At 42.8% G+C, this 23,870-nt stretch overlaps 1 protein-coding gene across 1 annotated transcript in view; it reads right to left on the bottom strand.

Moving 5' to 3' along the window:
- Positions 1-331: 331 nt before the first annotated feature.
- Positions 332-23,870, bottom strand: part of LOC124595426 — a 49,597-nt gene continuing 26,058 nt past the window's right edge. The window contains exons 4-5 of the mRNA XM_047134165.1: positions 15,658-15,793; positions 332-1,586 (exon numbers count right to left, since the gene is read on the bottom strand). Of these exons, the coding sequence (XP_046990121.1) occupies positions 1,536-1,586; positions 15,658-15,793 (187 nt within the window). The 3' untranslated portion in view covers positions 332-1,535. The remainder of the gene's footprint in view (positions 1,587-15,657; positions 15,794-23,870) is intronic.

Here is a 23,870-nt window from a genome sequence, read left to right as displayed (position 1 = left end):
GCGGTTATGGTGAAAGCCTTGTCTGTTGTGTGCTATTTTGCCTCCAAGATAGCAGAAATCTTTAATTTTGTTTTGTGGGTGGTCCCAAATCTAATGTTGAATTTGTCACTAATTTCACCTGCACTGCTCCTTATGTATTTATTTGGTTTCTTTCATCCATATTCCATGTTCAGTAGACTGTTAATTCTGAACTTCAAAGCTGTTTGTGGAATACTTAAGTGGATACAGATTATGTTTATATAGAGCCTCCAGGGTGGCAGGGTAGAGATAATGGCTAAGTAGCCCAGAGATCAAGTTCTGCTACTGCAAACATTGGTGTGAGTTCAGCCAATTACATATAAAAAAATTAGTGTTTATTACTACAAATAACAGGAAATTATTTCTTAAGCTATATACAAATTTTGAACTGAGGTAACCACGATAATATTAGTACTGTATGTGCAGTAATTACAGTTCTAACATTTTAATCATGTAAGTCATGAGGAAAGGAACTTTTTTATCACAATAGTAAACATTTTCTTAGCAAGCATCTGCACTGCCAAGGCTTGATGAAATTCTGGACAGTTGTATCACAAATAACTTTCAGTATTCTGCAGAAAGTTTCAAAGTGATACAATCAACATATGAATATCATATTTTGCCAGAATCGTTTGTGATGTTCCTTTTCTACACGGATCCCATAAATCTAGAAATACATTGACATGCAGACAGCCACTGTTCTATGCAATTCTGCACTGAGACTGTTTCAGTAAAAAAAATCAGATAATTCTTACGAAACACCTGACAAAAAATAATTGTCATGAAAGTACCATACCAAACAACAGAAGAAATTGTTATGAATCTGAAAAAGATCACATAAATGTTAATTTCAGACTCATACATTTCATATTTTCAAATCGTAACAGAGGTCAAAAATGGAAGAAACATTTAACAGAGACATAGATGAGCATTTAAATTCCGGTGGCATCAGCCAGAAATGAAACTTCAAATCTAATGAAAACAATTAGGTTCAGAGCAAAATACTTGAGATTACAATTGTCCAACAAATAAATTTCTCATGATCCTGCTCTCAAATACTGGTCTGTGCGGATACCACTTACGCATGATTTATTGCCAATCCATCATGGAACTCTACTATATTTCCTGTTTTTTTTCTTATTAATAAACATTTGCTGTATAAGCATGAAAAATTTGTTCTATTCATGTATATACTACAGCCTTTTATCTCTTCAGTGGCAATCAACATTTAGGTTTTTTTTTTTTTCAATTTTCACCAAATTTTATAACAATTTTTTACAGGTATAATACAAAAGTTTTTAATGATGAGACAAAAAAAAATTATAAAAATAGGTGTCTGCAACAACTAGATAAACTAGTCTGCTGAATCACAGCCTTTGTTTAGTTATGTACGTAAATGTCACATGATTGTTTTTCAATAAGTGAAGAAATCGTCATCACATCACAACTTCAAGTGACAAACATCAGCCATGACCCACATGGCAGTATACATGAAACTAAAGTAGTTTCATGGTTGTTCAGTCTCTGTACCAATAATCATCCTCTGGGTTGAAATTCTCAACTTCTTCCTGAAAAATAAAAGTAAATGAAATTGTAATTCAACATTTCATATCTACTATGAAACGAAACTGGAGATAAAGAAACACTGGGTATATTTCACAAACTGTGGCTCATAGTCAACTACACGATTAGAAATTACAGAGGGAGGAATAAAAATTGTCACAGACAGTCAGAGCTCAGATGACATGAGAAGATATGGAATGACTTAATGATTATATAACACGTACGCAGCTGACAGACCACAAAAATGTAGAGGTACAAATAACATTGGAAGTGGGAGGGGGGGGTTCAATATATCAATCAGCCTAACATTAAAAACTTGCACCAGTGATATTTTATAAATAATTTGAATTGTCATACAGTGTTGTGCATCATCAACAATGGAGGTTCCAACATCCTTTAATTATCTTAAAACATGTATATCACTCCAAACCAAAGATTTGTGTGGTCCTCCTGTCCTAAAATTGCAAATGGTTATGATGACCTTCAGCAAGTCACAAACACTGGTAGTTTGATAATTTAATGATGAGTAACATGAAATGTTTCCACATAACTAGGACATGAAAACCCTTACAGAGTGCACACATAGTGACAAGTTTTCAACAAACGTTCTATGGAAATGGTGTCTGCAGGACCTGTCCTTGCCATACATATTACCTTTGTGAGGAATCTAATGACATTCACTGCTATAAACACTATTAAGAACTCTTTAGTGTTATGTACTGAGTGTATAGAAAAGAATAACCTTTCGTAAAATCTTCATATATATCATACTTTTTAAACCAGACTAAAAAGTAAAAAAATAATTCCTTGTAGTCTCATAAAGATTCCTAACCACACACACATACTCCTGAAATTTTTGATACTGAGTTTATAATAGCTATGAAAAAACTTTTAAGATTTAAAATGAAAAACATGGGGCGCATGCAATACATAACTGATGCACAACTAGTTCACCTCCTTACTATTATCTATGCATATGCTCCACATTTTTCCATTTTAAATTTTACTGGTATTCTCATAGCTGTTAAAAATTCACAATAACAAATTTTGAACACTGTCTGTCTGGGGGTTAGGAATCTGTATGGAGATAGGAAAAAATTATTTTACACTTTTTAGTCTGATTTATGAATGTGGTACACTAAAGATTTATTTTTATTTAGATATTTATTTTCCATGTTTTAGGCTTGTGGGGTGAAATTTTTCCAATAGATTTTAAACACACTGACGAGTTAAAATTTAAATAAATATATGTATATAATAGAGGGAAACATTCCACGTGGGAAAAATATATTTAAAAAACAAAGATGATGAGACTTACCAAACAAAAGCGCTGGCAGGTCGATAGACACACAAACACAAACATACACACAAAATTCAAGCTTTCGCAACAAACGGTTGCTTCATCAGGAAAGAGGGAAGGAGAGGGAAAGACGAAAGGATTTGGGTTTTAAGGGAGAGGGTAAGGAGTCATTCCAATCCCGGGAGTGAAAAGACTTACCTTAGGGGGTAAAAAGGACACGTATACACTTGCGCGTGCACACACACATATCCATCCCCACATACACAGACACCATCGGACACTTGGAAAAGCGTTGTCTGCGTCGCGCATCGTTTAATTAACTGTGCAACATCTCTCAGCTTGACTTGTCTCGACTTTGCTCGACTGACGCTCCACGGCATTTTGCCGGGGTTTTGTGAGGCTGGGATGCAAGGCGACCACGGTTCCGCTGGTGGCAAGGTTCCTACAGAGACAGTCCGAAGACTGGTTTCTTGGTGCAACATGTGCTTCAGGACATGCCTAGCTCAACACATGGCAGCGGACCCACAAAATAGTTTCTTCGAGTTATGTTGCTTAGCTGCGACACACAATGTCAGAGTTACTTTCCTTCTTCAGTTTACCACACGGTGTGCAAATGTACTCTAAAATCTACCTCTGACGGAGACAGCCTTGTACCGATACTATAGCATCCGTCATATCTTACTAGCGGTTAGGAATCGAGAAGTGGTGTCTGTGTATGTGCGGATGCGTGTGTGTGTGTGTGTGTGTGTGTGTGTGTGTGTGCGCGCGCGCGCGCGAGTGTATACCTGTCCTTTTTTCCCCCTAAGGCAAGTCTTTCCGCTCCCGGGATTGGAATGACTCCTTACCCTCTCCCTTAAAACCCACATCCTTTCGTCTTTCCCTCTCCTTCCCTCTTTCCTGATGAAGCAACCGTTTGTTGCGAAAGTTGAATTTTGTGTGTACGTTTGTGTGTGTATCGACCTGCCAGCGCTTTTGTTTGGTAAGTCTCATCATCTTTGTTTTATATATATATATGTATATATATATATATATATATATATATATATATATATATATATATATATATAAATAGAAAGAAACATTCCACATGGGAAAAATATATTAAAAACAAAGATTCCATGACTTACCAAATGGGAAAGCGCTGGTAGATAGGCACAATAAAAAAACACACACACACAAAATTTCAAGCTTTCGCAACCCACGGTTGCTTCGTCAGGAAAGAGGAAAGGAGAGGGAAAGATGAAAGGATGTGGGTTTTAAGGGAGAGGGTAAGGAGTCATTCCAATACCGGGAGCAGAAAGACTTACCTTAGGGGGAAAAAAGGACAGGTATACACTCGCGCGCACACACATACCCATCCACACATATACAGACATTTCCTTCCCTCTTTCCTGACGAAGCAACCATGGGTTGCGAAAGCTTGAAATTTTGTGTGTGTATTTGTGTGTTTTTTTTTATTGTGCCTATCTACCAGCACTTTCCCGTTTGGTAAGTCATGGAATCTTCATACAAAGATGATGTGACTTACCAAACGAAAGTGCTGGCAGGTCGATAGACACACAAACAAACACAAACATACACACAAGATACAAGATTCAAGCTTTCGCAACCAACGGTTGCTTCATCAGGAAAGAGGGAAAGAGAGGGAAAGACGAAAGGATGTGGATTTTAAGGGAGAGGGTAAGGAGTCATTCCAATCCCGGGAGCGGAAAGACTTACCTTAGGGGGAAAAAAGGACAGGTATACACTCGCGCACGCACACACACATATCCAACCGCACATACACAGACACAAGCAGACATTTGTAAAGGCAAAGAGTTTCGGCAGAGATGTCAGTCGAGGCAGAAGTACAGAGGCAAAGATGTTGTTGAAAGACAGGTGAGGTATGAGCAGCGCCAACTTGTGTTTTTTTTATTGTGCCTATCTACCAGGTTGAGGCCTGGCGGATAACGAGAAGAGAGGATATACTGAAGGCCAAGTTCCCATCTCCGGAGTTCTGACAGGTTGGTGTTAGTGGGAACTATCCAGATAACCCGGACGGTGTAACACTGTGCCAAGATGTGCTGGCCGTGCACCAAGGCATGTTTAGCCACAGGGTGATCCTCTTTACCAACAAACACTGTCTGCCTGTGTCCATTCATGCGAATGGACAGTTTGTTGCTGGTCATTCCCACATAGAACGCTTCACAGTGTAGGCAGGTCAGTTGGTAAATCACATGGGTGCTTTCACACGTGGCTCTGCCTTTGATCGTGTACACCTTCCGGGTTACAGGACTGGAGTAGGTGGTGGTGGGAGGGTGCATGGGACAGGTTTTACACCGGGGGCGGTTACAAGGGTAGGAGCCAGAGGGTAGGGAAGGTCGTTTGGGGATTTCATAGGGATGAACTGAGAGGTTACGAAGGTTAGGTGGACGGCGGAAAGACACTCTTGGTGGAGTGGGGAGGATTTCGTGAAGGATGGATCTCATTTCAGGGCAGGATTTGAGGAAGTCGTATCTCTGCTGGAGAGCCACATTCAGAGTCTGATCCAGTCCCGGAAAGTATCCTGTCACAAGTGGGGCACTTTTGTGGTTCTTCTATGGGAGGTTCTGGGCTTGAGGGGTTATTTGCTTCTGTACCAGTTCGGGAGGGTAGTTGCGGGATGCGGAAGCTATTTACAGATTGTTGGTGTAATGGTTCAGGGATTCCGGACTGGAGCAGATTCGTTTGCCACGAAGACCTAGGCGGTAGGGAAGGGACCGTCTGATGTGGAATGGGTGGCAGCTGTCATAATGGAGGTACTGTTGCTTGTTGGTGGGTTTGATGTGGACAGACGTGTGAACCTTTATCTCTCCCCATACATTTTTATTTTCATTTTCATTTCAGCGTCATGTTACACTTTCCACCTTCTAATACCATGTCACCCTTACAACACCCCCCACAACGACCTCATTAAGTTTTATTTACATTCCCTCTGCAAACATGCCTTCGCCCTAGCCAGGTTACGCTCCCATATTTTATTTTCTCAGGCTTATCTGACATTTGGCATTACCCCCAAAGGCCTCACACTTAAAGTTCCCATCTCTGGCTGCAACCCTTCTTTCCATCAGTCCCTATACCAATTCCAAACTGAACCATCCATTGCCCTCACCCACCTAATCCTTCACCTACACATGAACTCAGCCAACGAACACACCCATCAACTCCTATCCTTAATAAAAGTCCTCAGTCTTTCCTCTCCCACATCCACACTGGCTGTTCAGAGCATCCTCCTACAGGCCAACTGCAAATTAGAACAGCATGCCACCCTCCACCTCAAAAAACTATCCAATCTCCTGGTTTCCCACCTCCGGAAAGGCAACTCACTCACCCTTCACAACCTCTCCCAACAAACCTTAACCTCCTCTCAATGCACACAAACCCAGTCTCTCCCATCTACTCAATCTCCCACTTCCAGCTCCACTCCCTCCAAAACCTCAAAATTCCAATCAACACAATCTGGAACCACAACACCCTAATTCAGTAGTTAACCTTTCCTCCAAACCTCTCTCCCAATTCGAAACCTCTGTCCTATCCGAATGCCTCACCTTCAGCCCCACTCCCAGATTCAACCAAACAGCCCTTGTCAAAGATTTACTGTCCTACACTCGTACTCTCTGCTGGAAATATAACTTTGCCACGAAGAAAAATGATCCTAATCCTACTCCTAATGATCCAATTCCCCAAAACACTATCCAAATTGAACCCTGCCTGGAACATTTCCGTCCTCCGTCACAGCGGGACCCACCTCCTCTTCCTCAAAACCACCCTCTCCAAACCTTCCAGGAATTTCTGACTTCCAGCCTTGCCTCTCAATCCTTCTTAAAAAACCTCAATCCTACTCCCAACATCACCACTGCTGAAGCCCAGGCTATCCGTGATCTGAAGGCTGACCGATCCATCGCATTCTTCCGGCGGACAAGGGTTCCACGACCGTGGTACTTGATCGTCGGGAGTATGTGGCTGAGGGACTACGTCAGCTTTCAGACAAAACCACATACAAAGTTTGCCAAGGTAATCCAATTCCTGATGTCCAGGCGGAGCTTCAAGGAATCCTCAGAACCTTAGGCCCCCCTACAAAACCTTTCACCTGACTCCATTAACCTCCTGACCCCACCGACACCGCGCACCCCTACCTTCTACCTAAAATTCACAAACCCAATCATCCCGGCCGCCCCATTGTAGCTGGTTACCAGAACGTATCTCTGCCTATGTAGATCAACACCTTAAACCCATTACATGCAGTCTCCCATCCTTCATCAAAGACACCAACCACTTTCTCGAACGCCTGGAATCCTTACCCAATCTGTTGCCCCCGGAAACCATCCTTGTAACCATTGATGCCACTTCGTTATACACAAATATTCCGCACGTCCAGGGCCTCGCTGCAATGGAGCACTTCCTTTCACGCCGATCACCTGCCACCCTACCTAAAACCTCTTTCCTCGTTACCTTAGCCAGCATCATCCTGACCCCCAACTACTTCACTTTTGAAGGCCAGACATACCAACAATTAAAGGGAACAGCCATGGGTACCAGGATGGCCCCCTCGTACGCCAACCTATTCATGGGTCGCTTAGAGGAAGCCTTCTTGGTTACCCAGGCCTGCAAACCCAAAGTTTGGTACAGATTTATTGATGACATCTTCATGATCTGGACTCACAGTGAAGAACAACTCCAGAATTTCCTCTCCAACCTCAACTCCTTTGGTTCCCTCAGATTCACCTGGTCCTACTCCAAATCCCATGCCACTTTCCTTGACGTTGACCTCCATCTGCCCAATGGCCAGCTTCACACGTCCTTCCACATCAAACCCACCAATAAGCAACAGTACCTCCATTATGACAGCTGCCACCCATTACACATCAAACGGTCCCTTCCCTACAGCCTAGGTCTTCGTGGCAAACGAATCTGCTCCAGTCTGGAATCTCTGAACCATTACACCAACAATCTGTAAACAGCTTTCGCATCCCGCAACTACCCTCCCGACCTGGTACAGAAGAAAATAACCAGAGCCCCTTCCTCATCCCTTCAAACCAAGAACTTCCCACAGAGAACCCCAAAAGTGCCCCACTTGTGACAGGGTACTTTCCGGGACTGGATCAGACTCTGAATGTGGCTCTCCAGCAGGGATACGACTTCCTCAAATCCTGCCCTGAAATGAGATCCATCTTTCATGAAATCCTCCCCACTCCACCAAGTGTGTCTTTCCACCGTCCACCTAACCTTCGTAACCTCTTAGTTCATCCCTATGAAATCCCCAAACCACCTTCCCTACCCTCTGGCTCCTACCCTTGTAACCGCCCCCGATGTAAAACCTGTCCCATGCACCCTCCCACCACCACCTACTCCAGTCCTGTAACCCGGAAGGTGTACACGATCAAAGGCAGAGCCACGTGTGAAAGCACCCACGTGATTTACCAACTGACCTGCCTACACTGTGAAGCGTTCTATGTGGGAATGACCAGCAACAAACTGTCCATTCGCATGAATGGACACAGGCAGACAGTGTTTGTTGGTAATGAGGATCACCCTGTGGCAAACATGCCTTGGTGCACGGCCAGCACATCTTGGCACAGTGTTACACCGTCCGGGTTATCTGGATACTTCCCACTAACACCAATCTGTCAGAACTCCGGAGATGGGAACTTGGCCTTCAGTATATCCTCTCTTCTCGTTATCCACCAGGCCTCAACCTCCGCTAATTTCAAGTTGCCGCCACTCATACCTCACCTGTCTTTCAACAACATCTTTGCCTCTTTACTTCCACCTCGACTGACATCTCTGCCGAAACTCTTTGCCTTTACAAATGTCTGCTTGTGTCTGTGTATGTGCGGATGGATATGTGTGTGTGTGTGTGTGTGTGTGTGTGTGTGTGTGTGTGTGTGCGCGCGCGAGTGTATACCTGTCCTTTTTTCCCCCTAAGGTAAGTCTTTCCGCTCCCGGGATTGGAATGACTCCTTACCCTCTCCCTTAAAACCCACATCCTTTCATTTTTCCCTCTCCTTCCCTCTTTCCTGACGAAGCAACCAGGGGTTGCGAAAGCTCGAATTTTGTGTGTATGTTTGTGTTTGTGTGTCTATCGACCTGCCAGCGCTTTTGTTTGGTAAGTCTAATCTTCTTTGTTTTTAGATATATATAAATAGAAAGAAACATTCCACATGGGAAAAATATATTGAAACAAAAATTCCATGACTGACCAAACGGGAAAGCGCTGGTAGATAGGCACAATAAAAAAACACAAACACACACACAAAATTTCGAGCTTTCGCAACCCCCGGTTGCTTCGTCAGGAAAGAGGGAAGGAGAGGGAAAAATGAAAGGATGTGGGTTTTAAGGGAGAGGAAAGACTTACCTTAGGGGGGAAAAAGGACAGGTATACACTCGCGCGCACACACACACACACACACACACACACACACACACACACACACACACACACACACACACACATCCAACCGCACATGCACAGACACAAGCAGACATTTGTAAAGGCAAAGAGTTTCGGCAGAGATGTCAGTCGAGGTGGAAGTAAAGAGGCAAAGATGTTGTTGAAAGACAGGTGAGGTATGAGTGGCGGCAACTTGAAATTAGCAGAGGTCGAGGCCTGGCGGATAATGAGAAGAGAGGATATACTGAAGGCCAAGTTCCCATCTCCGGAGTTCTGACAGGCTGGCGTTAGTGGGAAGTATCCAGATAACCCGGACGGTGTAACACTGTGCCAAGATGTGCTGGCAGTGCACCAAGGCATGTTTAGCCACAGGGTGATCCTCATTACCAACAAACGCTGTCTGCCTGTGTCCATTCATGCGAATGGACAGTTTGTTGCTGGTCATTCCCACATAGAACGCTTCACAGTGTAGGCAGGTCAGTTGGTAAATCACTTGGGTGCTTTCACACGTGGCTCTGCCTTTGATCGTGTACACCTTCCAGGTTACAGGACTGGAGTAGGTGGTGGTGGGAGGGTGCATGGGACAGGTTTTACACCGGGGGCGGTTACAAGGGTAGGAGCCAGAGGGTAGGGAAGGTCGTTTGGGGATTTCATAGGGATGAACTAAGAGGTTACGAAGGTTAGGTGGACGGCGGAAAGACACACTTGGTGGAGTGGGGAGGATTTCATGAAGGATGGATCTCATTTCAGGGCAGGATTTGAGGAAGTCGTATCCCTGCTGGAGAGCCACATTCAGAGTCTGATCCAGTCCCGGAAAGTACCCTGTCACAAGTGGGGCACTTTTGGGGTTCTTCTGTGAAACAAAGATGATGTGACTTACCATACGAAAGCGCTGGCAGGTCGATAGAAACACAAACAGACACATACATACACACAAAATTCAAGCTTTCGCAACAAACTGTTGCCTCATCAGGAAAGAGGGAAGGAGAGGGAAAGACTTCCTTTCGTCTTTCCCTCTCCTTCCCTCTTTCCTGATGAGGCAACAGTTTGTTGCGAAAGCTTGAATTTTGTGTGTATGTATGTGTCTGTTTGTGTTTCTATCGACCCGCCAGCGCTTTCGTATGGTAAGTCACATCATCTTTGTTTTTAAATGTATTTTTCCCGCGTGGAATGTTTCCCTCTATTATATTGATATATATATTCCCCGAAAATGTCAGGCATTGCTATCATACTAGTAATATATCAACGTTTTGTTATTTTCCTAAAAAATACAATAAAGAAGTTAGCAAAATTAATGTTATATGATTTCTTTATAAGATTTGTATTTCAATACCAACTTTACATTCGCAGATTCACTCTTGTACGCCTACCTCATAACTACCCCCCCCCCCCCCCCCCCGGCCATCTGCTTCTTCCCTACTCTCATTCTCCTCCTCCTCCCCTTCTCCCACTCTCACTCTCACTGCCCATGTCCTACTCGCCCCTCTCTCTGCTCAGCCAGCTATGCCCTCTGCACATATACCCCTTGAAACTCATTCTGATACTGGCTGCACAACATGATGTTCGTGCAGTGCATTCTAGATGTCCAATGTTACCACTTTTGTTTTTAACTCCAATATCTCCTGAACAGAACGATAAGAAAGCACGCTAATAGAGCATTGTCATTCATTACTAAGCTATGTTTAAAATTTGAAGTCTTTAGCTCATCAGGAAGTTAGTTTAACATCACTTGCAAAATTTGTACCCAACAGAGGGACAGACAAGAAAGTGACCTAATAAAAATATGGTAGAAACACAGAAATACCACAAAATTCTTCCAAAATGTGGCCCCAGCAGCCAGAGACAATGCTCATGTGTGTGTGTGTGTGTGTGTGTGTGTGTGTGTGTGTGTGTGTGTGTGTGGGGGGGGGGGGGGGGTCTATAATCAGGGAGAAGGCCTTCTGACCAAAAGTTTATACATTTAGTAGTCTTTTTGTTGTGCCTGTCTGCAACTCAAAATCTCTGCTATATGGTGAGTAGCAATCTGGTTTTTTCATAATATTGTCAAAGATTTAGTTACGTTGTTATAAATGGTCTGTGTATCTACCACTAGCACCACAGATGTCTAGGAGATAGGTAAATTCATAATAAATCTATGTAGAAGAATGGTGAATTGCTAATAAATCTATGTATTATATCTATACAGACAGAAGCCACAGCACCTCTTAATCTGTTTTCTGTCTCATTTATTAGTGAGGTAATGGTGAATCAAAGCACTTTCCTTCATACATCCATATCTGTAGATCATAGGAGGTCAATAATGTGGAGCAGTGTCTGGGGGTCCCTGGCACCATATCCAGCACTGAGGCAGCTTGTCATTGAGGAATTATCATACAAATTTGTGCCAGTGTGGTGGAGCTCCATTCTGTTGGAATATTAAGTCATCAGAGTTGTCCTCAATTTGCTAGATTTGCAACAAAAAAGGTTCACTTTGGGGTGAGTCTCTTTCACACTCAACAACTGGATGAATATTCTGAAGTCCTCATATCTGCACATTCTGTTGGTTCACTTTGTTACTAACATGAAATGTAGCTTCATCACTGAAAACTAACCTTGATAAAAATCTTGTCTTCCAGCAGAGCACTGCTGAAGCCTTTCCATCATCAACCTGAAGACCCTGCACTAACTGTAGTCTGTATGATTTACAGACCAACACTCAACTTGACATTTGCCGGGCATCACATGAGGAACTTTAAGTTCGCTACTTGTGCAATGAGGTAGACTTTAATAGACTATGCACAAACATCTGCTGAGTACTTTTCACTCTTTCATCAGGCGTGCAAGGTTGACATTGACACTTTATCTTTGACATAAACACCCTTTGTCTTCAAACCGACAATATCAATGACAAATGTTTTTTGGCAAAGGACAACCAATCCCAAAATGCTGACAAAACTCATGCTGAACTGTAATCACTGACTCACTACTGCTAACTATGGTGCAAAACACTGTGTTGAGCAGACACCATCTTGCTTCCAGCTGAAGGGGAGATCTCAGGACTCACATCTAGTAGTTATTCTCTGAAACTCTAGGCCACATCTATTCTATCAACACACATTCCCTGTGTCCCAAGACCCCTGTTTTGTAATTATTACATTACAAAATGAATGTCATCTTTTAGATACACCCGATATGTATGAATACCCTGGGCCAGGAAGCTAAAGATAATTTTAAAATTAAAACAAATTAAACATGATTCAGACAACAAAATGGTTGTTATGGTGACTATATATTAGAAAAACACAGCTATTATACCTGATATATTAATTATTTTACACAAGTACAGTTAAAATATCTGAAGTCATACTATAACACTAAAATTGGTTAAATTTCCTTAATGGTGCACATTCAGAAGCAATTTGACTACCTCGCTCTTTTTAAAGTCAGCACAACTGGACAGGCTTCTGACCCTCCTTGCTCTCATCCGATGTGTACACTCCCCTCATTATTGTGTAAATAGTAAGCCTATCGTCAGATGAATTTATATGCATCATTATCACAATATGGAAGATATTTACTTAAAATGCAACATTTAGAATGTTAACATCATGTGTATAATCCGCTAAGTGCAATTGTTACATGTGATCCAACTCTGAAAGAGCACAACTGCTGCAGATTTATCATACCATAATTTGTATTGTATCATCAATGGAACACAGCCTTTCTGTCATGCAACATTTCTTAACACCACAGAAACAGAATGAATGAGGATATTGAACCGAACAGAAGTTTGTTTCAAACAATTTATTTTATTTGGCTTCTGATTTTCCTCAATTCCCATGTGCTCTGGTACTCAAGAAAGGAGACTGCTCAACGATATTTTCCAAGTATCTTTCAATTTCTGAACCTTATTTTTCTTCTAGATACAACTGTTCAAACTGCTTGAAGGGCATTTAAGCAACAGATGCAACTCTCAAATCTATAGAAAGTCACATGCTCTACGTATCTTCTAGATCACACAAACATTATCACAAATGCAAAAGTCACACCTTGAGTAGGAGGACACTTTAAGATATGGTCCAAGTATAAGTTTCCATGTACTCAGTTAAAACTGTGCTTCTTAGGTAGGAAAGGTAATAATTAACTCCAGAACAGTTCAATAATGTCACATTTCCATACCTACTTCTCCAAAGCTTATCTTTGCTCAGGTCCCTCATGGCTGATGCAAAATTCATAATTACTCTGTTGCAAGTTGAAGTACAAGGAAATATGAAAACAGCAAGAGACACAGAATTTTACATGTAAATTTTACCGGAAAGAATTGCTGCACTACCAGACGGAAATCAGCACTCACAAATTTCTACGCAGATGATGGTAATAAAGATGTTTCATCCCTGTAGCCAGTCCAAGATCCTCATTTGCTCAAATGCAGTTAACTTACAAAGAAGAGGGGTTGTTGTTGTTGTTGTTGTTGTGGTCTTCAGTCCTGAGACTGGTTTGATGCAGCTCTCCATGCTACTCTACCCTGTGCAAGCTTTTTCATCTCCCAGTACCTACTGCAGCCTACATCCTTATGAATCTGTTTAGTGTATTCATCTCTTGGTCTCCCTCTACGATTTTTACCCTCCACGCTGCCCTCCAATACTAAATTGGTGATCCCTTGATGCCTCAGAACATGTCCTACCAACCGATCCCTTCTTCTGGTCAAGTTGTGCCACAAACTTCTCTTCTCCCCAATCCTATTCAATACTTCCTCATTAGTTATGTGATCTACCCATCTAATCTTCAGCATTCTTCTGTAGCACCACATTTCGAAAGCTTCTATTCTCTTCTTGTCCAAACTGTTTATCGTCCATGTTTCACTTCCATACATGGCTACACTCCATACAAATACTTTCAGAAACGACTTCCTGACACTTAAATCTATACTCGATGTTAACAAATTTCTCTTCTTCAGAAACGCTTTCCTTGCCATTGCCAGTCTACATTTTATATCCTCTCTACTTCGACCATCATCAGTTATTTTGCTCCCCAAATAGCAAAACTTCTTTTTCTACTTTAAGTGTCTCATTTCCTAATCTAATTCCCTCAGCATCACCCGACTTAATTAGACTACATTCCATTATCCTTGTGAAGAGGGGTAATAATACAGTATTTCCTTTAGCTACTATCATTCAATTCAGAAATTTTGCTATCTAACTTTCCTCCTCAAAAGCAAACAATGGAAAATTCAGGATAGAATGTAACAATATTACGGAAAGGATAGTTGCTACTCACCACACACACACACACACACACACACACACACACACACACATTCTGTGGTCATCTGTTTTCGATGAAGGCCTTGTTGGCTGAAAACTCACTCTGTGACAGTCTTTTTGCTGTGCCTATCTGCGACTCAGCATCTCCGCTATAATGAAACTGACAACTTCCCTTTTTGTAAAAGTGTTAATTTCCGTCTTAAAAATTCAACTATCTTCATACCTGAGATTTCTGTATTGGGTTTTCTTACTTGCATCATATGGATCACTTTCTCCATTAGTAAAGCTTCCAAGTTTAAATGAGAATTAAGAAGTAGGTTTGGACTAAAAGAAACGTGTATACTAAAAATCATTATAATTTGTTGTGTGTGCGCAAACTTTATCAGTTCTATCAAGAAAACTTACCTTGAGAGAGAGAGAGAGAGAGAGAGAGAGAGAGAGAGAGAGAGAGAGGAGAGAGAGAGAGAGAGAGAGAGAGAGAGGGGGGGGGGAGAGGGGGGAGAGTTGAGGAGGGAGGGGGGAGAGGGGGGGGGAGGGACAGTAGGGACAAAACAGGAGAGGGGGGGAGGGACAGTAGGGACAGAACAGGAGAGGGGAGGGGAGAGGGGGGAGGGACAGTAGGGACAGAACAGGAGAGGGGAGGGGAGAGGGGGGAGGGACAGTAGGGACAGAACAGGAGAGGGGAGGGGAGAGGGGGAGGGACAGTAGGGACAGAACAGGAGAGGGGGGAGGGACAGTAGGGACAGAACAGGAGAGGGGGGAGGGACAGTAGGGACAGAACAGGAGAGGGGGGAGGGACAGTAGGGACAGAACAGGAGAGGGGGGAGGGACAGTAGGGACAGAACAAGAGAGGGGGGAGGGACAGTAGGGACAGAACAAGAGAGGGGGGAGGGACAGTAGGGACAGAACAGGAGAGGGGAGGAGGGAGAGGGGGACAGGGGAGAGAGAAACGACCCAAGACACACACACACACACACACACACACACACACACACACACACACACACACACACACCACCTTCTAGCCAGTAGTACTATCGATTTCTAAACTTTATTAGAATGGTTACAAGTAAAGCTTTTCGTAAAGTTTAAGAATAAATACAATGATTTGTATTTATACCTACCATCAGACCAGAAAAAATGGATACATCTGATATCTTTAAAGCTTTAAGTAGATCTGTCGCTGACCTCAAAGGAACCAAGTGAAGCACATCATGTATCTGGCCATTTGGCTTTCTGCTCTTGGTATTTAAGTCACAGCTGGAAAAATTATTACAAAGCAGTTAGTAATGTAATGTTATCTGATCTCCCACTACAATAAGCTATAAAAAACTTGTAACACAAGCTATTAAAACACACTAAATAGAACTTTGGGAATTGCAAACAGGCTTTATTGATACTAAGTGAAAAGAATAGCAAAAATACTGAGTCATATTATTGCTAACAACAAATTTAATGTTACTTCTCCAAATTAAAGTGATAAAAGACTTCTCTATCCAAGACTAAGCAGAGAAATATGTATTACTCTAAATCACATAAAACTGGACTAACCAACCAATTGATCTGGTAGGCTGACCCCCACCCACCATAACCACCTACCGTCAGTGTCACATCTGTGCTTGTGAAGTCTGTGGTAGCCTTGCCCAAGTAAAAGCCATTCCACGTGGCTTTTCACTATCTACGAAGTACTGTATACCTTTTTTTAAGATAGCATCCCTAGTAAATCAAGTGGTAATGCCAACTGTCTGTAACTACACTAACAGTGGCAACGAAAAGTGGATATATTCTGAACTTTTGATGTTCAGATTTCTCAGCCTTATGGGCCAAAAGCTCACTTTGTCACAGTCTTTTTGTTGTGCCTATCTGCGACTCAGCATCTCTGCTATATGGTGAGTAGCAACTATCCTTTCCATAATACTGTTAGATATTGTTGTAGATTTGTGACATCTGGGGTGTGAACACATCTGTTATGAACAAGAACTAATGAAGAATGCTAAATACTCGAACCTGACAAAATTTTGTCTATATTATGGAACTTCAGATCTTCTCAGACGGAGGGAGATAATTTAATTTCTGTGTTATATAGCCTGTTTCATACCTGTGGTAGTCAAAGATATTCCAACATATAGGTAACCCATGAAACTTTCTTATCTACTGTGATATATGAGTGACTACAGATCTTTTCAATGAAATAACGCAATTATTTTAAAGGCCAGGTCATCAATAGCTGGCCGTATCACCTTGACAAAATCAAGTTGTGACCATGAAACTGGGTGGGATGGTGTTAACCCTTCTCCACATATTCGCCCTGCAATGCAACACATTTTTCTCAGTGATAATAACTTGGCAGAGACCTTGCTTTTAAAAGTTTGCATGCTCGCTGTTCAGGAAACATTCCACAGAAATCACATTACTGCTATTCTGGACATGCTTGCCACCCACTGGTTTCAGCATTCAAAGAAAGACAATTTAGGGGTGTGATAATATTTGACTCCACAATGAAACAGTATGTGAGACAGTGTCCTGTGCAGTATGAACTTCGGCTTCAAGGCAGTCACAACACAAAATTAGCATCATCTTGCCCAATAACGATTGGATTTTCGCTTTTTTTTTGCCAGTACTGGATCCATGTTTCCACCACTTGCTTTGCTACCTTGTCTTAGTGTCCTTGTGATAAATCTAGTAGGCTTTCCGAATGGGTGTGAGCAGTCATGTAAACCAGTATTCGAGGATCTCTATCGTGTAAAATACTGAAAACTGACCTGTGACTGATTTTTAACTTTTTCCAGTGTCACCCCAATTCTAATATGTTGATCTTAGAGCATAAGAGCTTCTATTTCTCTTGTGATTGCCGGTTCTTCACAGAGTGATAGCCTGTTACTTTGTTAATCACCATTCAGTTTTATTTGACCATGTTAGAAGTGCTTGCCCCCCCCCCCCCTCCCCCACATGTATCATTGAGCTTTTCACTTGCTACAAACCAGCATGGATTGTTGCAACACTGTCATCCTTCAAATGCAGAGAACTAGTTACCAACTGAGACTCCACTTTATCAGTCATTTTGTTCTGGATTCTCTAGCGGTGTGCTACAGTACTGTGGTGCAAGGGTTCCGAAGTGTACAGTGTGTACAATATTACTTGGGCCCCAGCTACGCCAACAGCATGGAAGGGGAGGGGCCAACAGTAACGGTGGAGGCTGCTGCAGGAGAGGTGTAAATTTGTACATTACAGCATTACAGCTCTTTGAGAAAGAAAGAGAGAGAGAGAGAGGGGGGGGGGGGGAGCAAAAAAAAAAAAAAAAAAAAAAAAAAAAAAAAAAAAAAAAAAAAAAAAAAAAAAAATCCCTCTGCAGTGTTGCCCAAAGGACCGTGGGATGATGATAGGCCGTCATGTCCTCCTCTGTTGCATGGCATCATTTGATTTGGATGTGGTATGGATGGGCCATGGGGTCAGCACACAACTCTCCCGACAATTTCGAAAACTGTTCCCTGTGAATTTTCCACTGCTCAATGTAGTGTTTGAAGTTATCATCAAAAAACACTTGACAAGCATAAGGTTCTTGGGCACAATTTCTTAACAAACGTTCTTTCTGTCCAAATCTTCAAGTAAAACCTGTTGAACTGTTCCTTTGTTGATTTTTACAATATCAGCAACCACACGTATACAATTGTCTTTCCAGATTAAATCTCCAATTTTTTCAATGATTCCATCTATTGTTGACACTGAGCGTCACCATAAATGTAATTCACGTTCAATCTCTTTTTCCTCACTCTTTGAACTGCTTAAACCACTTAAAAACCAGAGGGTATGGAAGACATTCATCACCATATCTTGTTTCAATATAGAATGGGCCTTTGTGGCAGTCTTTCCAAGTTTAACACAAATTTCACATTCATCTGTTGCTCTTTCAATTTTTTTTTTTCAATGGACAGTTGGTACATGGTCTGGAACAAACGAATGTAAGCAGGTGAATGGGTAGTGGGAATTGAGAGAGAGGCCTCATTACACGGCAGTGTAGCGTTTGCGTCAGGCCCACGCTGTTTGTCTGTTAATACAAGGCGCATAACTTTGCTTCTGCTGTTTGCCGATAGGTGGCGACAATGATAAGTAGCAGTTGAAAGAAACAGATTGCATACATCAGGCAGTTAGCTTGGACCTCAGTTGACATAACCTAATTCAAACATTAGTTGATTTGTGTCTGCATCATAAAGTTGTTCTTGATTGAAAACGTCAGTTTACAGGCCTAATTCTTGTCATTTGCGGGAGGTGTTACTGTTTTGTTTCAATATGAAGAAAACAGCGGCTGAGTCTCATCGAATGCTCTCAAGTATACATATGGTAAGGACGCTATTAGTGAGAGAACCTGTCGTGAGTGGTTTCAACACTACAAGAATGGTGATTTTAATGTTGTAGACCGGCACAGTGGTGGAAGGAGAATGTTTTCGAAGATGCAGAATTGGAGACATTGCTGAGTGAAGACTCGTGTCAAACTCAAGAAGAATTAGAACGATTAGTGGGAGTGACACAGCAAGCCATTTCAAAATGTCTCAAGGCTATGGGCATGATCTGGAAAGAAGGCACTTGGGTCCCATGCGAGCTGAAACCAAGAGACGTTGAACAGCACGTGTGTGTTTGTGAACAGTTGCTTCAGAGGCAAAAATGGAAGGGATTTCTGCATCGCTTTGTGACCGGGGATGAAAAATGGTTTCATTACGATAACCCTAAACGCAAAAAATAATGGGGATATCCCAGCCATGCTTCGACATCAATGGCCAAACCGAACATTCACAGCTCCAAGATCATGCTCTGCATTTGGTGGGACCAGCTCGGCGTCGTGTACTATGAGGTGTTAAAACCAAGTGAAACAATCACAGGTGCTCGTTATCGAATGCAATTAATGCATATGAGCAGAGCATTAGAAGAGAAATGGCTGCAATACAGCGAGAGACATGATAAAGTGATTTCGCAGCATGACAACGCTTGACCCCACGTTGCAAAAGAGGTCAAAATGTACTTGGAAACATTAAAATGGGAAGTCCTAGACCACCCGCCATATTCTCCAGACATTGCTCCCTCTGACTATCATCTGTTTATATCAACGGCGCATGGCCTGGCTAACCAACACTTCCAATCTTACGAAGAAGTTACAAATTGGATCGATTTGTGGATTGCTTCAAAAGATGAACAATTTTCTCGACGCGGGATTCATACACTGCTCAAAAGATGGGAGAAGGTAGTGGCCACTGATGGAAAATACTTTGAATGATACATGTGTAGCCAATTTGTTTCATTAAAGCCTCAAATGTTGGGGGTGGGGGGGAGTAAAGTTGTACACCTTGTTGATAGTCTGATTATTTTTTAACCAGCCAGAGCTTTTAGCTTGTTTTTGAAAAGCATTTAATTTAGTACCCATTTAGCTCTATTACATGTAATATATTTATTTGGAATATCTAGATTTTTGATAGCTAGAACAAACAGAAAAATTACATTTAGGAGAAGAATATACACAAAATGAAGTGCTGATGTCTTTGCAAGATTAGGTAACAACGCAACAAGTACTTCTAGAAACAACATTAGTCCAATCAACGAGAATGTTTCTACTGTTTTCATGGTAATAGAGTGGTAAATAATATAGATTGGGCAATAATTTTAGTACAAATAAACAAGCAAATAAAATTAATTTCTCTATAGCTGACTGTTTCGAGGCACACAAAAACATGTAACAGAAAACAGTACTCACACTAGCGTTCTTGGAGTAAAAGCGCACACACGCGAGTGCGCACGCCCGCACACTCGCGCACACAAAATAAATAATCTCCCGTAGTAGTGGTAAGACTGATTAATGAATGCAGGTACCTTGGCAGATGGAGGCAGCAGAGAGAGGGGTAGGGGGGTGGGGGGCGCACAAGGATGCAGGAGGCAAGGAGAGGGTAGTTTGAGGCAGGTCTTTTGATAGATGACTCAGTGACTGCACAACACAAAAGCTCAAAAGGGAGAGATATGAGAGGTAGAAAGAGGAAGAGGGGGGAGTGAGAGGAAGGTCGTGATGAGAGGGAGACACGGGGAGGAGAGGAGAGAGAAAGGGAGAGGGAGAATGGGAGTGGGGGAGAGGGGGGGGAGGGAGGGCGAGAGAGAGAGAGAGAGAGAGAGAGAGAGAGAGAGAGAGAGAGAGAGAGAGAGAGAGAGAAGGTATTGGGTGGGAGAGGGAGGGGAACGGGGAGGAACAGTGGTGGGTACACACTTGGATGGGCAAGGAGTGGGGGAGTGAAATAGACAAAAGAGAGGAGGGGAAAGATAACGTAAGGCAATGGGTAACAGGCTAGTGGAACTTTCAGCCAGGGGAACTGCGAGAATGTAGGATATGCTGGAGGGACAATTCCCATAGTTCAGAGAAATGTGTAATGAAGAAGTGTTACGGTGCGGTGGATGGTTAAGTCTGAAGTTTGCAAAGGTTTGACTGTAGCCATTCATTCATGTGGGTAGAAAGTTGGTTACCTATCACAGTCACACAGAATGCTGTACAGAAGCGCAGCGTAGTTGAGATACACTACCATATATTGAAATTGCAACACCAGGAAGGAAACACATGAATTCAATTAATTTAATGCCGCAAGTTAGATACGTGACAAGTAACAAATAATAACCTTTTCAAACCTGCACATCCTTTGAGCCCTCCTATTCAGTATGACGTGTGGCCCCCATGCACTGCAATTAGAGCTGCTATATGCCATGGCATTGAATCAATAAGGTTCTAAATAGGTTCCTGAGGGATTTCCCTCCACGCAACTTGTATCCAAACTCACATGACACCAGTTAAGGAGGACTGTAATGCACCAGGTGCCGACTAACCCTATCCCAGACATGTTCGATGGGCAACATGTCTGGCAATCGTGCAGGCCAGGGAAGCAATGGTACCTGTCGCTCATTGAAGAAGGCCTGTACATCCTCGCAATATGTGGCCGGGCATTGTCCTGTTGAAATGTGGCCTGTGGAGATGCCTGACACAGGGGAAGTACCTCAGGCTCCACAACCTCTTTCAGGTACCAGTTGCTGTTCAAAGTGCCTGCAATACATATGAGGCGAGATTGGTTGTTGTAACCAATGGCACTGCAAACCATCACACCTGGTGTTTGTCCGCTGTCACTCCACAATGCAGCTCTCCAGGTTGCGTTCACCATGGTACCAGTGGACATGTATGTGGCCATCGCTGTAGGACATGTTGAAGTGGCACTCATCCAAAAAGATTATATGTTGCCACTCGGCACCCCAGTGACAGTGTTCATGTGCCCATTGCAGTCAGAGGAGCTTGTGGTTTCTGGACAATGGAAGCCGAGGTAACGGCATGCATGCAACCAGTCCAACCTGCAGAAGACTGTGACAAACCGTTGATGCAGACAAGTTCATACCTGTTGCAGTGCTCCAGTGACGAGCCAACACTGTGGATGATGCTGTACGGTCCATAATGGCCATGCAGACAAGATTATGGCCATCCCGTAGTGTGGTCATGTTCCATGGTCCAGTTCCCTCTTGTCACTGCCTATGACCTTCCTCTATCCACTGCTTCCACACACGCATCACTGTCATAGCAGCATATCCTGTGCAAGCCGAAATGTCGTGGTATGACAACCCCACTTCCCGGAGAGTGACCATTCTGCCCCGTTCGAACTTGCTTACATGCTGATATGGCTCCTTTTGACGTTGACGAGGCATTCTGGCACTCACTGTATTGTTTCCACCTTGTGTAACAGCTCTGCACCAACTACACTAGGTGCAACACTGACCCTGTTGGACTGACACGAGGGGCCTCTGATCAGCCTACATGCACCCCATCTCACTGCAAAATGTATCACTTACTGCTTGCACACTCGTCGCCACTTCCACCAAGTTTGGCGCTATTCAGATAATTCTTTCTCGGTGTTGAACTTTTCACAAACGGCAGTGTATAACACTTGTACTTTCACACGTGGTGTTGCCTTCTTTTGTGACTGGACTGTAGTAGGAGGTAGTGGGTGGGTGTATGGGACAGGTCTTCCATATGGGTTGACAACAAGAGAATAACCTGTCGGTTGCATTACTGGGAGCAGTATTGGTGTAGGGGCAGACGAGGATATTTTGTATGTTACATGGGCGGCAGATCACTACTTTGGCTGATGGAAGTAGGATATATCTGTCATCTGTATCAGAGGAGTGCTAGTAGGTGGCTGGTTAACATGGCTCATGGTCTCAGAGGCAGAGATGGCACGGGACATTTTTTTCTGGATGAACTAGATAGGATATTGGCTGTCAATAGAAGCTCTTGTCAGGCTCTTGGGACATTTTGACAATTCCTGCTTTCAACCACAGATGCAGCATCTGTGGACAGTGAGGCTGTAAAGGAGAGCCTTTTAGATATGGAACAGGTGACAGCTGCCAAAGTTGAAGTACTCTTAGTGGTTGGTGCACTTGATCTGAACAGACACATGTGGTCTGTTGAGAGATGGACATCGACATCTAGGATAATGGCTGGTTGAGTTGAGAAAGACAGTTCTTGTCCCATTACCATTAGGCTCCTTGTTGGTCACTGCAGATGTGGTGTCCTTATACACTAACCCCCCCCCCCCCTTTTCTAACATCCTCCTGATACAAAACCCAGAACCTCTTTCCTAATCCTCCTAGCCAATTGCATCCTGACCCACTATTATTCCAGTTTTGAAGGCCAAACCTATAAATAAATCTGTGGTGCTGCCATGGTACTCGCAGGGCACCATCCTATGCCAACTTATTTATGGGCCACCTAGGTCTAGAGGAGTCCTTCCCATCTAGTCAGCACCTAAAACCCTTGTCTTGTTAAGATGCAGTGATAAGATTTTTATGATCTGTATTCCTCCATAACCTCAACACCTACTCCAAAATGTTCTTCACCTGATCCTTATAAATCATCGAGGCATCTACCTAGATGTCCATGAACAACTCTCAGATGGTTCCACAAATACGTCTTGTTACATGGCAGTTTACACCCAGTCTGTCATGTAACCTATTTTTAAAACATTCAGATGCCTCAGTCACTACCGAATACAATGCAGGCCTGGAAGGAGGATCTAAAAAACTTCTACAGCAATTCTAATCAATGTACAATGACAATCCTTTCTCAGAAAACAGTAATCAAGCAAGTGAAGAGATTGTACAAGAAGTGTCAACAGCTTGAACTGAAAGAGGCCTAAACTGGTAACAAATACTGACATACCGGTGAGCATCGAAGTTAGTAAAAAGTCTCCACAACAATCCTAGGACTCCAGCATCTGATCTAACTGGAGTAGCTCCCAAAAGGTTAGCTCACCGCCTTGTATTAAAAGAGGAA

Source organism: Schistocerca americana, chromosome 2, assembly GCF_021461395.2.
Source record: "Schistocerca americana isolate TAMUIC-IGC-003095 chromosome 2, iqSchAmer2.1, whole genome shotgun sequence".
Taxonomy (NCBI): domain Eukaryota; kingdom Metazoa; phylum Arthropoda; class Insecta; order Orthoptera; family Acrididae; genus Schistocerca; species Schistocerca americana.
Note: the sequence above shows the minus strand (reverse complement) of the source record. Positions and strands in the feature narration are given on the sequence as shown.